The sequence below is a fragment of the Pagrus major genome, chromosome 13, assembly GCF_040436345.1.
Source record: "Pagrus major chromosome 13, Pma_NU_1.0".
NCBI lineage: Eukaryota > Metazoa > Chordata > Actinopteri > Spariformes > Sparidae > Pagrus > Pagrus major.
Genome location: NC_133227.1, coordinates 25,485,405 through 25,499,493, shown reverse-complemented (window position 1 = coordinate 25,499,493; position 14,089 = coordinate 25,485,405). Strand labels below are relative to the sequence as shown.

Here is a 14,089-nt window from a genome sequence, read left to right as displayed (position 1 = left end):
GGAGGAGGCGTGCGCTCTCCCCGCGCACAGCGGACTTTTGGCGCAAGTCGCCAAAAGTCTCCCGCACGGAGAAAATAAACTTGACGAAAAATTTTGCAATGCAAAAATTAAGCCACGTGCATTTGGGCACTTTCTCAATGTTAAAGACTTAAAAAAAAATCCACTCAGGTAAGTATTTTTGGTCCATCGCTATCTACTCCTACGCAAACGCCCTCCCCGGTTCGCCTGTATGCCCCGGCCGTGACCTCCTCTCTCACACTCCCTCCTCCTCCTCCTCGAGCAGCGCGCAACAGTAAATCTGAGCTGAGGCAGATGCTGGTGTTCATCTACTGTCAGTACGATCTCACACAGCATTCCTTATCTAAAGAATATGCTTTTTTTTCTTTTCCTCTTTTGCGGAATATTTTAGGCAAACATGCCCGTGACAAGGATGAGGATGAGGCCATGGCTGGAGAAGATGATCGAGTCGAACGACGTCCCGGGTCTGAGCTGGGTGGACAAGGTGAGGAGGTCATTTCCTGCTGCAACAGACTTGATTAGTTCTTGTGAACGACAGTTACTGAAGAAGTTTAGTTAGTAAATTGAAATAAGTGCAGAAATAGACATCTTGAAATGTATTTGTTGTAGGAGCTGGGGCAACTTCTAGACAGGGAAGTGAAGGCTGCACCTGTCTTTTTTATGTTTAAGTTGTCTCTTGTCTTTAACGAAGACATAACACCTGCATGTTACCTTTAGAGTCGCTTGTTCGAAAGTTGGATTTTGGTGTTGTGCAGGAAAAAAGACAAAGCATCATATATAAATAGCCTATAAGCTTGTTTTGTGTGTGTGTTTTCCACTGTGGGCACTGCCACCGTGCTATGCAAATAACATTTTTACATACTTTAACATGAAACTATAATTAGATGCTCAGTTTCAATGGCAGCCTCCTGCAATATTTAAAAAATAATGCTCGTATTTTGATTTATTTCAAGTCGAACGTGCAGTCACCCTCCAACTCAGTCTTTCTCTTTGTATTTTATAGGAAAAGACGATGTTCTCAATCCCCTGGAAGCATGCAGCCCGACACGGCTGGGAGCTGGCCAAGGACGCAAGTCTGTTTAAGTTGTGGGCCATCCACACAGGTGAGGGAGCTTGAACATGCACGCTTACTGTGAACAGAAGCAGGAAATTCTTCTTGTTGTTTGGATGGAAAAAGGTGTAAACAAAATGTTGTTGGTTTTTTTTGCAGGGAAGTACGTGGAAGGTCAGACCTGTGACCCAAAGACGTGGAAAGCCAACTTCCGTTGCGCAATGAACTCGCTGCCGGATGTCGAGGAGGTGAAAGACAAGAGCATCAACAAGGGCCACCAAGCCATGCGCGTCTTCAGGTTGTTGCCCTCCACACCAAAATCTAGAGGTGAGCGAACTGACAGGAAGTAGGCAGAGCTTGAATTAACGCTGCTGCTGATCTTTTTTTTTTCATCTGTGCTCAGTTTGTTCTGCAAACACAAAAAACTGTTTAAGATGTTAACCAAATGTCTTTTTTTTCATCTGCACAGATAAACGGAGCAAAGCAAAGCAAACCAAGACAATGAAGAAGGTAAATAATGACCATTCTACTTTTTACGTTGACTTTAGTGGTGTTTGCTTTATACCACACGCTCACACCGACCCAGATAATATTAAAGGCACTGGAGCGGTAGCGAGACAAACGACTGCTCAGTCTTTGTTTTGTTATTTCATTTCCTGAATCTAACCGAACGTGTCTTTGTATCTGCATCTGCAGGGCTCAATTGTCAAGATAGAGGAAGAGGACAGCGACACTCCCATGGACGAGTCAAATCCGGAGGACACTTCCTCCGCTCAGGAGAACACGGTCGACAGCACAGTGAACACCGAGGAGGAAGGTGAGGAAAAACAGATAACGTGACGAGGAAATGCTTTAACCGGTGGCCGTACATTATTTAAGAAGCTTAATGTGCTGAATGTTTGGTTGCAGTTTATTGAATGCCATTGTTCACCATTTTTGCAGATTTCTCATTTGTGGCTCCGTCTGAAGTCCCCGACTGGTCTATGTCAGTTGAGATCGGGGGATCAAGCTTTCCAAACCAGACCTTCTGCCACAGATTTGAAGTTTCACCTGAACACAGCCCCGGTAAGACAACAACACACACGACATACTTGCTAATAAATGGTTCAGGATGAAGTGAAATTAGGGTAAATACAAACAGATATATCGATACCACAGAGCCGTGCTCATCCTCCTCCCTTTTCTCTCCCTCTCTCTTTGCTGTGATCTTCCAGATTTCGACGAAACCGACCACATTATCCAGGTAAGCATCGCCTCCTTATTGGCTCCTACTCTTAACAGCATGCATTTTTCATTGGCAGGAATACCCATGTTTGTCATATTCTGCCTTTCTGATGTTGAAAAAAATTCCAGTTGTGTAGAATATTTTGGCCATACTAAGTCCAGTGTTGCTCTTTCAGATTTGCCAGCAACTGGAGAAAGACTCACACTGGATGACATCATGCAGTTTAGACGGCACGGGGTTCCTGAGCAATGAAGCATGCACCAGCCCAGGGAGCCAGTGGAGTGAATCTTCCTCAGGTAAATGTTGTTAGTGGACACTCCATGTTAGCAATTAGGTGTAAAATATAGACGTTAATGTGCAGCACTCACTCAGGCTGCAAAGTGAAGTTACAGACATATGCATGCCAAAATATTACACCTTAAAGGTGCAGTGTGTGAGAATCAGCCACCTGTCGCATTCATACTCAAAACAAACAGCGTATCAACAGAGTAACAGCTAACAATAGCTGCGGTTAGCTAGTTAGCTTGTTTTTTTTTATTGATCTCAAGTAAAATTCTTAAATATTGCACCTTTGCAACTATCTATTAAAGGTGCTCATCCAGTGATATGGCATCACACTTTCATGAAGTTAGGTAACCAACAAGACACAGAATAACAACAGAAGAGTCAAAGTTGATGCAGCAGAGGCTGAGATATCCTGACTTTTAGTCCCTTTAAGGGGTGCAAAAACTCTGGATCCTACATTTCCCATAATGCAACGTAAAAGCCTGTTTTGTTGCCTGGAAACGCTCACCTCAAACACTGGGTCCGAGATGACCCTGCTGACATCACCATTACGTCATTATTTTCTCAGACTTGAGCTCACTTTTCAAGATGTTTAGTATTTAAGTTCAGTTCATGCGTGCTCTTCGTCACCACCCTGACCTCGGATTTTCTCTGTTTGCTTTGCAGTCGACGAACTAGACGAAATGCCGCAGTACATCACTTTGGGCTCAGACCCTCCCACAGATGAATTCTGGAACAACTTTTGCCAACAGCTCCCGCCCTTCCACTGAGGACTTCACGACAAGGCGGTGTTGTACACCTTTGGACTTTTGATAGAGTTCTTCCTGCCATCATCTTCCCCATCCGACCCCTCATCTCAGTTGACTCATTCTCATCAACTACAACTCCCACATGTGTGCCATGTGTTTGAAGCTCAGAAAAGCTTATCCCTCTCACCCTCGCTCTGAAGTTATGAAGAGACAATATGAAGTGCACTGCTGTGTCAGAGGAATTCACACTGTTTATTCTCTATGTTTTTGGCTGGTTCAAGGCATTTTGTTGTGAATCTGTTTTACTCAGGCAGCCCATGGAGCTACATGATCATAATCAAGCCATGAATACAGACATGGTCGCCAAAATGCAAATAGCATCATATTCAGCAAGCAACATCTGACTTGTAGTTCATGTATCATTAATATCACATAAAACGTTTTTTTTTCTTTCCGTTAGATAAGTGTGAATTTAAGTTTAAGGGATAAGAATTTAAACAAACCTCCTAACTTCTGGTGAAAGCTCTATACTGCAGGATGTGACGTTTTGTTTGCAGGTAGCTATTGTAAATAATTGTTTGTACAGATTGTTTTGTTCTTGTGTTTGTAGAAAAATAAAGAAAATCCAAATGTGAATGAATATGAGTCCTTACTGTTCACACAAAGTTTTCAGTGAGCGGAGATGAAAGATTAAAACAAAACCATTACGTCTCATTTCAACACAGTCAGGTGCAAGAAAAACTGGTCTGTCAAGCAAAGAGCAAGTTTTCATGACGTCAGGAGTAATTAAATGTAACATCAGGCAGGATGTTCATCATCTGCCATATCTGTGTCTGGATATAATGCACTCAGGAACGAAAGAGGTAATTATTTAGGGAAGGCTACAGTGACCCTGAGAGCTCAATGCACTGCAACTTGAAGGGTAACTCCACAAATTTGACATATTAAAGTGTGTTTACAGCTCATTGTGAGTACTTCTGCATATGTAAAAAAGTAGTGTATATATAAGCCTTTTATAAGCTCCAGAGGAAGCTGCATGTAATCTGACACTTTGTCACATTTCCTCCACTGGAAAGGCGCCCCAGAGGGCACTTTATCATGGTTTTTCTACCATAATGTTTGTTAGTTTTGTTTTAACGTAACTTTTTGTTTCTTGCTGCTTTGCGTTTCTTGCATGGCTTCATATAACAAAATTGGTGGATATTGTTGATGCATTATTGTTGTTATTGTTGTCCTCTCTCGGGGTGGTGTGTGATCCTGCCCATATTTAAGGGAGGCTCTCTCTCATCTCTCAGCTCTCATTGCTTTAGAGTTTTTGTCTTTCTTGTTTCTTAGTTTGGGGATGACGGTCTGGTAGTCCAGTTTTCGCAGCTATGTTTTTTTATTTAGTTTTGGCACTTTTATATAATATAGGGAGGAAAGTTCTGGGTCCTACATCCGACTGATTAGCTGTCCCATCCTTTTTGTTTTTTTTGGCCAGGCCTCCAGACTCTCCTAGTTTTTAATGTCACCAATGTTTTGCCATTTCCTGTTGCCCTGCATGGCTTGTGCACAGTGTTGAGGGTGCTTATTTTGTTGCTGTTGGTGTTTTGTTGTCTTCTGTTATTGATTAACATGTTGCATCAATTATAGTTCTGTCTCTATCTGGGGTTCCCCTGTAATCCCCACACATTTTTAGGAAGTGTCTTTGTCGAGTGTTATCATTAAATTAAACTGAGCTTAAGCCATGCATGTTGGCTTAATCATTACTTACAATCAACATAAATCACAATAAGCAGCATGAAGACAGGAGAAGGGTGTAAAAAATAAAGTGTCTGCATGTTTGTAGCAGCTGATGTTTTCCTTTGTTATAAAACACCGTGGTGATGAGATTCTTTTCATTCATCACGATGATCTGTTCTGGTTTGTCCAGGTGGCTGCTGATGACTGGAAGTCACATAAGTCGACCTGTTGAACCACTAGGAAGATAAATGTGCAGATAAGCAGGTGGCAATAGGTGATAATGCCTTTAAAACAAAGGCACGACTTTAAAGCCTGGATTAATTGTTGTGTGAGTGACTTGGTGATGTACAGTAAATACATCATGGCACGTCATGTGGGGCAAGTGAAGCCTTTTAAGTGTAATATGCACATTTCCTGTTCTATTTTCAGATCACAGGTGTACACTAGTTTTTATTTATGTATTTGAACGTCTCATCTCAATGCAATTTTCCATCGGCATGAGGGTCGTTAAGTAGTGACTAAATCTTCAGTTGTGGGTGAACTTATCTTTTAGGTTCTCCATAGCTGTTTACTTTATACAACTTCAAACGATGAACCTGCTTTGGATCTCAAACAAAAACTGCCTAGATCATTTAAAAGGCATATTTTGGATTTATAAAGCTCCTTTGTTGATTTTTATTGAAACAGGGGCATGAACTGTGCTTTAATGTATCAACAACCAGTGGATTTGATAGCCTGAATAGTCTCTCCTCAGTCTATTGTAATGAATCACATGAATACATGACCTGCAGCTGTTACTGCTGCAAACAACCTGCTATTAAGTGCAGTAAACCAGTTTGATCGACTGATACACAGACATTAAATTGCAAATGTATTTATTTTTTATTGTTTGAGACAAATTAGTCATTAGCTTGGAATTTACTTCCAATTATAAAACACATCACATGCAAAAAAAAATACCAAACCAAAAATAATTGCCGCTTCGGCTATACATGGCACTTTGATTTATTGCTTATTGCTGGCTTTATAACAGGTGAATCATTAACTGATCAAACTGAGGTGAGGCGGATGTCGTGCTGCTGTACGTTAAACATTTGATCCGATGAGTGTACGTGAATAACCACCTTTGTTCTGTTTATGATGTTGTTGTTCATGCGTGTCTTACCAACGACACGCAAACACGTATTTGAATGAAAACATTGAATTAATAAAGAAAATGTTCTAAATCTATATCATGAAAACATACATTTATTGACAGTTTATGAGCTCGTGTCTTCTGGCTTGGTAAATGCCAATGCAAAAACGGGAAAACCGATAAAAAACAGACGTGAAACTCTTTACATCCTGACTTCAGACCTCACTTTGACTGTATATGCCCATAATCTGCTTGTGAACGCATATTTGCCTGATTCCCACAGGCCGCGTCTGTTTCAGTTTCAGACATAGTTCCTTTACAGACAGACGGACATCACGCTTTCTTCTTCCTTCCTTCTGCAGATGTGGAGGTGGAGGGAACCAGGACGATGAGATTGTTATCCTATCAGAAAAAAGGACAAACACATTTCTGCTTTATCATACAGATATTTGTGGTACACATGTCAGTCACTGGGGGACGGTGCATTAATCATTTCAAATTTTTGGTTTGTTTGGTAGCTAAAGGCAACTAAACCAAAGAAGCATGCCCGTTTGTTCCAGTTACTTTGACACGACTTTTTACACATTACATTACACACGCACCAGTTATTTTAAACAGTGCGGCAGGTTTCATTGCACCATCTAAAAAAAGACAGGCAGAAAAAAACTTTGAGGAAAGTCACAAGGAAGTAAAAAACGGACCTTGCGTCGATCCAAAATAACAATGAGTAAGAAAGTGGAAATACCACAAAACTGAGAGCAAATTTTGTAATTGTTGCTTTCAGTTGCTGGATAGGGCAAAACTACAACCAGTAGTAACCACGAAAGGAAAACAATGGCACAGAGTACAGCACCATACAGAAAAGACAAGAAAAGAAAAGAAAAGAAAAGAAAAGAAAAGAAAAGAAAAGAAAAGAAAAGAAAAGAAAAGAAAGGCCCTTTATCTATATCTTACCTTGCTCTACTCTGTTCTGGTGGCATATTAAGTCGGCACTGTACCAACATTAAAGTGCCAGACAACAAATGCTATTACAACAAAATATCACTGTCATTTGTGGGATATATTATAATATGTTACTCTAAATTCTACCGTTAGGATTTCTTTGATTAATCGATTAGTTGATTTGAGTTTATGACACTTGCTCAAAGTTTCGTGTGTGTTATCAGGGGCCAGGGTCAAAATGACAGCGAGCATACGTCTCAGTTTCATCCAAGTGCAGGTGGAAAGTGGTGATACAACAATCGGGGCCATAATGATTCGTGCGATTAGGAATCAAAGTCCTGTAGTGAACTAAGAAAAAACAAGCGACGTCAGTTTGAAAACACCCTGATGATCCAGAATGTTTGTGTTACGTGGAAGTACCCATGTTGCCCAAAGTTAAGCTATCTGTGGGAGAGCACATGGAAGATATTGTGCGAGGCACTGCAGGAAAGGACAGAAAACACTCCCCCTCCCTTTTAAAATGAAGACCTAAGAAAATATCGCAAAGAATATTAACATTTCCTGAATTATAGCTCCATGTTGTTACATTCTGGGGAACTGGTCAGGTCTCATTTGAAATATGCAGATTAATTGCTGATATTTTTTTTTCTGAACTATCACCAGGTAGTTGATCACTTACAAAACACTGCAATAAATACATTATTTAAATCTGTTCTATAAAGAAGCTTCTATAAATAATATCCTATTGTTCATGAGAAACAATCACTTTGCACAGTTCCTGTTAAATGGACAATGGACTTGCATTTCGAAAGTGTTTCTCCAGTCTACTGACCGCTCAAAGCACTTGACACATTCACCCATTCACACACACATTCATACTCTGATGGCCGATGCTGCCATGCAAAGGTGCCAACTGCTCATCAGGAGCAATTTGGGGTTCAGGAGCAATTTGGGGTATCTTGCTCAAGGCAGCCGGAGGAGTCAGGGATTCGAACCCTCCGATTACTGGATGACCCGCTCTGCCTCCTGAGCTACGGCAATTAAAGTGTGACAACCTTAAAACTTGGTCACTAAAATAATAAGGTTTTATTGGCAACATCAAATGAAAATAAAAACATTATGGCAGTCTTTACTTCAGATTACTGTAGCGAGCTTCTGATTGCTACAGAGGAAAAAAAACAAACCTGATCAGTTCAAAATAGTTCACCCATGATTCATCCTCTGTAAATATTTAATGTGAATACACAACAGGTGAGGCGCCTGTATAGTAAACTCAGCAGGTGACGTGAACAGGTGCTGGTCATGGTGTAAACTTAAACAAGGGGGTAAGATAACAAAATGACTGTATGCTCTGCTCCTAAAAAGTTATCCTGCTGCTTCAACCAACAATAGCTGACTGTATGTCGAGTACGATGATTACTGCCTTTTATGTTTAATGTTTTTTTATTTCCTGAAAAGTAACCTTGAACTCTTAAGCATTTTTAAAAGATGTATAAAAACATGTAAATCCATGTTTATTGGTGGCTGACCACCTTTCAAAAGTCTCACTTTCCCATTTTACACTCCTTCACTGACACACAAAGCAGCTGCATCTTAAGTTTAAGCCAAATAATTTTATTTTGAAATTATGATTTTAATTATAAAGACTGTGTTATTACTACACATGTCATTTAGCTCCTTTTTGGGGCATCCCAAGTTGTTGGAACCCTCTTACGACCATCCTGTGCATTAGTTTAGGCTGCCAAAAACAAAAACAAGGAGTCTGAACCTATAACCCAACTCTGAGATGGTATTTAGGGGTGGTTAAGGGTTCGCCGGGCACATGCGGGTGTTTGCAGGTGACTGTGTCCACCATATGTGGCTGTTGGCTTGACAGAAGTGAGGCGCTCAGTTATAACGTCCTCAGCATGTCAGAAAAGAAGAACAACACGTGGCTGCATCAAAAATTCTTAGTTCAATAAAAGATCTGGGCTACAAATAAACTACATAGATGGGTCAGGTAACGCGTAGCTATGCAAGTCTAGTAATATGTCTTTGTGTCATTAGTGGTTTATTTGAACCTTGAACAACCTGTCTGGAGCTGAAAAACACTGGTATTGAATCAACAGGTGGCAACACTTCATCTGCAGGTTAGTTCCTGTTAAACGAGTGTGGTGGTATGTTTTTTTTATCAATTCCTTTACTGTGGCGCAAAGGTATAAATCTGCTCCTGCACGACAATCTGTGGTACAGACAAAAGTCAGGGAAGGAGGAAGTAGAAAGTGCCCAAAACTGCCAAGAAGTTTGATAATGTTTTCAAAAGACAATGTTGGCGACACAACACCTTGATCCAGACGCAGAAAAAGGCAAATGACAGCGGTGGTGCCAGCTGGATGTGTCAGAAGTGCCCGGGCTCTGCACCAGTTATGTAATACCAGCTTACTAAAGATAGGGAGAAGCATATCGCTAGAGTAACCGCTAACTGCTGTTAACTATAGCTGCCGTTAGCTAGTTAGCTCAGTTAGCTATGCAGCAAGCGGTCCGGACCAGGAGCTCTGGACGGGACAGGGCTGTAGATATCTCTGCAACACAACGTCCAAACTGTTATTTCTTCATCATTTGCATATTAAAGTTGAAAAGAAAATGGGGTTTACCATGACAGGAGTTCCTAAAATGACCTGATATAGTCTGATAAAGGAAGAGGTGTGGCACACAGGTTGAGATACCAAACCCTCAACGTACAACTGTTCTTCCCTTCCCCTCCCTTACATAAATGAGACGGCAGTGAAAACACCTAACTTATTCAAACCACATAAAGGACTGTGAAGAGAGGGAGGAAGAACTGTGTCTCTGGGTGTGTGTGTGTGTGTGTGTGTGTGTGTGTGTGTGTGTGATGTAGGGGGGGGACAGACAGCGATATCTCTGGTGCTTTCCATCTGGTGAGTGTAAACAGTTTACTTGACATGTGCTCAGTTTAATGATACTCCACACCGAGTCAGACTGACGATAGTTGTGAAACGACAGAAAATGTACATGTGAGACCACTTCCCCTGAAGACACATGCACACACACACACACGCCACAGTAACCAGCGAGCCGCCTCGGTATTTCCCTGAGTTTTTGACTCTTGTGACACTGACTGATATCATGCAAAATTTTGAAAACACTGTGGTTGATACTTTAATTGCCCACAATGCAGCAGTGATCTTGTGCCAAAACTCCAACTCTCAATGTGCCATAAGTCGGCAAACACCAGTCAGTGTGTGTGCTGAATTATCATCACTTGATTTTTTTTTATTTATTTATTTTTTTTAATCTTCGACAAACATGTCTGTTTTATTGAAATGTCAAATTGACATTTTTGGAAACTATAATAATATATTTTTTTTACTTTATTTTATTGTTTGTGAGTTTCCTGAGTCTGTTGTCTGGAGTCATGTCCAAAATGGTTCCCTGTTGAAGGGGCACTCAGAAAAATTGATATGCCAAAGTTTGTTTATAAAAGTAAATTTCCGACTTTGTCGTGTAAATTGTCATATTTTTACACAACTACTTTGTAACGTAACGTCGACTGGATTACAATTCTCGGAAAACATAATGAGGAAATGTTACAATAAACTAAAATAACTAAAATAAAATAATGAGGAAATGTTTCAATAAAATAAATGTAATAAATGTACTGCACATCAATAAAATGTTCACCAACAACATACAGTATTTAATTTGTTCTCCACCATAATATCCGATCTCAAACCCAATATCCACTCTCGCGTTGTTAAACTTAATCATTGTTATATTTAGGCACTCGCAGAACTTTGGTTAAAGTTTGGTTTAGAACGTGTTTATTTACATTTAACCAAAATAACAATCTTGGCTGGACTTGCTCTCGAGCCACAGACGGGACGGTATAAAGTTATACAATAGGAATAAATGTCAAGACATCTCAGCTTTTCCTTTTGTCAGTTTAAAGGTGCTATTTGTAAGAAAAGCGGATTTCTGAGACTCATTCCCAACTCTTTGCTGGAGTTTGGTTGATAGAGAAAAACTATATGTTTATAAATATTTCCAGCTCTTTCAATGCAGCAAAATACCTTTATTTCAATGGTGGCAGATAAGCTGATGAGTCTGCAGATAAAAGTGCCTCACCAGATCCCATTGTGAGTTTTTGAGTGTGGCGTAGTGAACATGTAAAGGAACAAATGGCACAATTCTTTAACCTAAAGTTCATTAACGTTACATAACCAAACTGCACAGAGGTTGGCGTCGTGATCTACGGCGTGATCTAGTCAGAGAAGGTCTAGTTTGGAGCTGGAAGGAATGTGTGTTTGTCAGATAATCATCATCCTTCTTGTTAAATGTTTTCTGCTTCTGCTTCAGTGCGGGAGTATCATGATGTTACATATGAATCTTTCTGTCAGTGTCTTTCTTTGCAATCACGTCTGAGCTTGTTCGTCGGCACAATGGCAACAGATGCAGTTTACGGGAGGTGCAACCTGCTGAAGATCAGCAGGTTGCGAACCTGTAAACAGGTTTGTTTTTATCTGTTTCTCTTGTCTGTCTGTTTTAAACGTGCACATAAAATGTAAAAATACAAATCCTACATGACTTTGCCTGTTTTTTGTTGTAGAGTTTGTGTTTATCACAATTCTCCCTTCGTATTTCTCATTTGGAACATGTTTTTACATTTTCAAGTTGTAAAATGCTTCATTGAGCATGTTTGTGTTACTGATATTAAGAAAAATTCTTGTTTTCAGAATATTATTTTATGTTTTTTGGGTCCATTATGCTGTTACAAAATGTCAAAGTGAAAAAATAATTGGCCAGGTCATATAAGTAGTGATGCTCTGGGAAAATAAAAGATACCAAACATTGTTATGGTTGCATTTTCCTGTTTGTATCTCTTAAAGAGCTTCAGGGCAGTTTGACCGGGACCAGCCCACGTATGTACTAACAATATTGAGATAAATGAAAGCAAACTGAGGAAAGGAAAGCAGGAAAAGTTTTTGGTTGAAACTTGGACTGTACAGAGGATTTGTCTGCTTAATCTGATCACTGTACACTGTCATTAAGAGAGTCTCATGTAACACTCAACCTTGACTGTATTCAAAAATGGAGGCCCCGAGAGCTCAACACACTGCAGCTTAAGAAAACAGATGCCAACAGACAAATCGTATGCAAATAAAGGCAGTGTCGTCAACATTGCAGAAATGCCGCAAATAAAAGCCACAAAGAGCTTTTATTGCCCTGCATATTAGTAGCAGAAGCTTATTTAATGAAAGCAGACACAAAAGGTAGAGATGAAACATAATTAGGTGAAGTTTGACTGCAACTGCCACCGTTTGAAACTCTTCAGTCAGGTTTGCTTCTTGTGGAAAGAACTATAAAAGTGTTTGCACAGTTTCTGCAGTTAGTTTTGTTTATTTTGTGTTGCTGTTATTATTATTTTTTTATGATATTTATGTTCTGCTTTACATTTCCCTTCCTGAAGCTCTTTGTGTGGTTCAAAGTTATTGAAATACTGTAAAATCAAATAAAATCATGAGAAAATGAAGAGAAAACAATTTCAAAGAAAAAAATATTACATAGGTTCAATATGAAATGGGTTTATAGTGGCCTGTGCTGCTCTCAGAGCTTTGGGATATTCAACATAAAAAAACAGCAGAGAAGAGAAGAGACGAGTTAACTAGCGGATGTAGTGTCAGTTGATTCCCCAAGCTCGCAGCACTCTCCCGCCACTTTCTCAAAAGGGGGTTCGGCCCTTGTTTGACACTTTCAGACAGGAAATGAAGTCATCCAGAGCTGAGAAGCAGTCGTCTTTACATATTCAGTCTGAGAGAGTAAACTGTCTTTCATGTCAAAGCCGCAGACTGTCAGTTAAACATTTCCACCGTTAGGCGCCCCGTAATTATTTACATTTTGGTTGTCAGTGAAGGCTAGTGGATGAGATTCTGATTCTGACATAAGTGCATTTGTGAGGCATGATTCTTAATTTATTCTGGCAGCCCAGCCAACAGGATATGTCAGCGGTTAATGTGTCTACAACCTACGCGTGCCTTCAAATGTGTACCTGTCGTAGGCTATGTGCCATGTTGACATTTCTACGCTATGTGTCACATCACGTTCACATTACACGTTTGCGACCTGACTTTTTATATCGATACGTGGAGGGGATGGTGGTGGAGTTACAGGCGAGTAGACTGCCAAGCCAGTGACTGCAGTTCGAGACTGCACTTCAACATTTGTAAGCGTGACACCACTGGATATTTTCAAGGAGACCTCAAGAAAATTTCCACCAGTGCTCGTGACATCAACAACTGGATATTTTTGATGGGAGGTTGCAACATCTCCGCCCATGTTTGTGGCGACCAAAACAGGTATTTCAACCAAAACACGATCTTTTTCTCACCCTTTTTCACCTTTTGATACAAGACCCTGATCAGCCAAATCAAGCTAGCTTGTTAACTTGGGGGAGGTTCATGATATCTATCTTATTAAACAAATGCATATTCCAAAACTGTGTGTAGCGTTTAAGGTGTGTCGGGGGTTAAAACCAATGCATCTATGGTTAATATGCAATCTAACAGTCTTATATCAGCTTAATGAAGATGTTTTACACCATAAAATATGCATTTATATTCTGCTTTCAATATTGTATAATACTAGAAGTACAGTAACAGCAAAACATGAATCAAAATGTACTACAAGTGACTACAAAGAATTCATGTATTAAGACCTCAGGAGCCTCTTCTCAACGTGAGAACTGTTTCGTATTGCCAACGAGGAACTCCAACTTCAGGGTTAGACGTACGAAGGGTGTGGAGGTGTCTGTAACCCCTAATTAAGGTGTCAACACTCATCAGAAGATCAGAAGAGGGATTAACAACAAGACAGGGATAGAGAAACATTTCTATCCTTCTTAACTGCAATTTTAAATACTATAACCTATATTTCTTATATTGATGGCGGGGAAGATTCTTGTAATA

The 14,089-nt window shown here is 40.1% G+C and overlaps 1 protein-coding gene across 3 annotated transcripts in view; it reads left to right on the top strand.

Annotated features, from left to right (window-relative positions):
• irf1b (interferon regulatory factor 1b) overlaps positions 1–14,089 on the top strand; it is a 30,198-nt gene that overhangs the window by 742 nt on the left and 15,367 nt on the right. The window contains exons 2-11 of one of the 3 annotated variants that reach the window (XM_073479230.1): positions 410–502; positions 1,022–1,121; positions 1,229–1,396; positions 1,539–1,579; positions 1,766–1,886; positions 2,012–2,043; positions 2,104–2,134; positions 2,284–2,312; positions 2,470–2,590; positions 3,246–3,748. In XM_073479230.1, the coding sequence (XP_073335331.1) occupies positions 416–502; positions 1,022–1,121; positions 1,229–1,396; positions 1,539–1,579; positions 1,766–1,886; positions 2,012–2,043; positions 2,104–2,134; positions 2,284–2,312; positions 2,470–2,590; positions 3,246–3,349 (834 nt within the window). In that variant the 5' untranslated portion in view covers positions 410–415 and the 3' untranslated portion in view covers positions 3,350–3,748. Of the gene's footprint in view, positions 1–409; positions 503–1,021; positions 1,122–1,228; positions 1,397–1,538; positions 1,580–1,765; positions 1,887–2,011; positions 2,135–2,283; positions 2,313–2,469; positions 2,591–3,245; positions 3,965–14,089 lie in introns of those variants that run through there. The other 2 variants (XM_073479228.1, XM_073479227.1) reach the window with 2 other exon arrangements.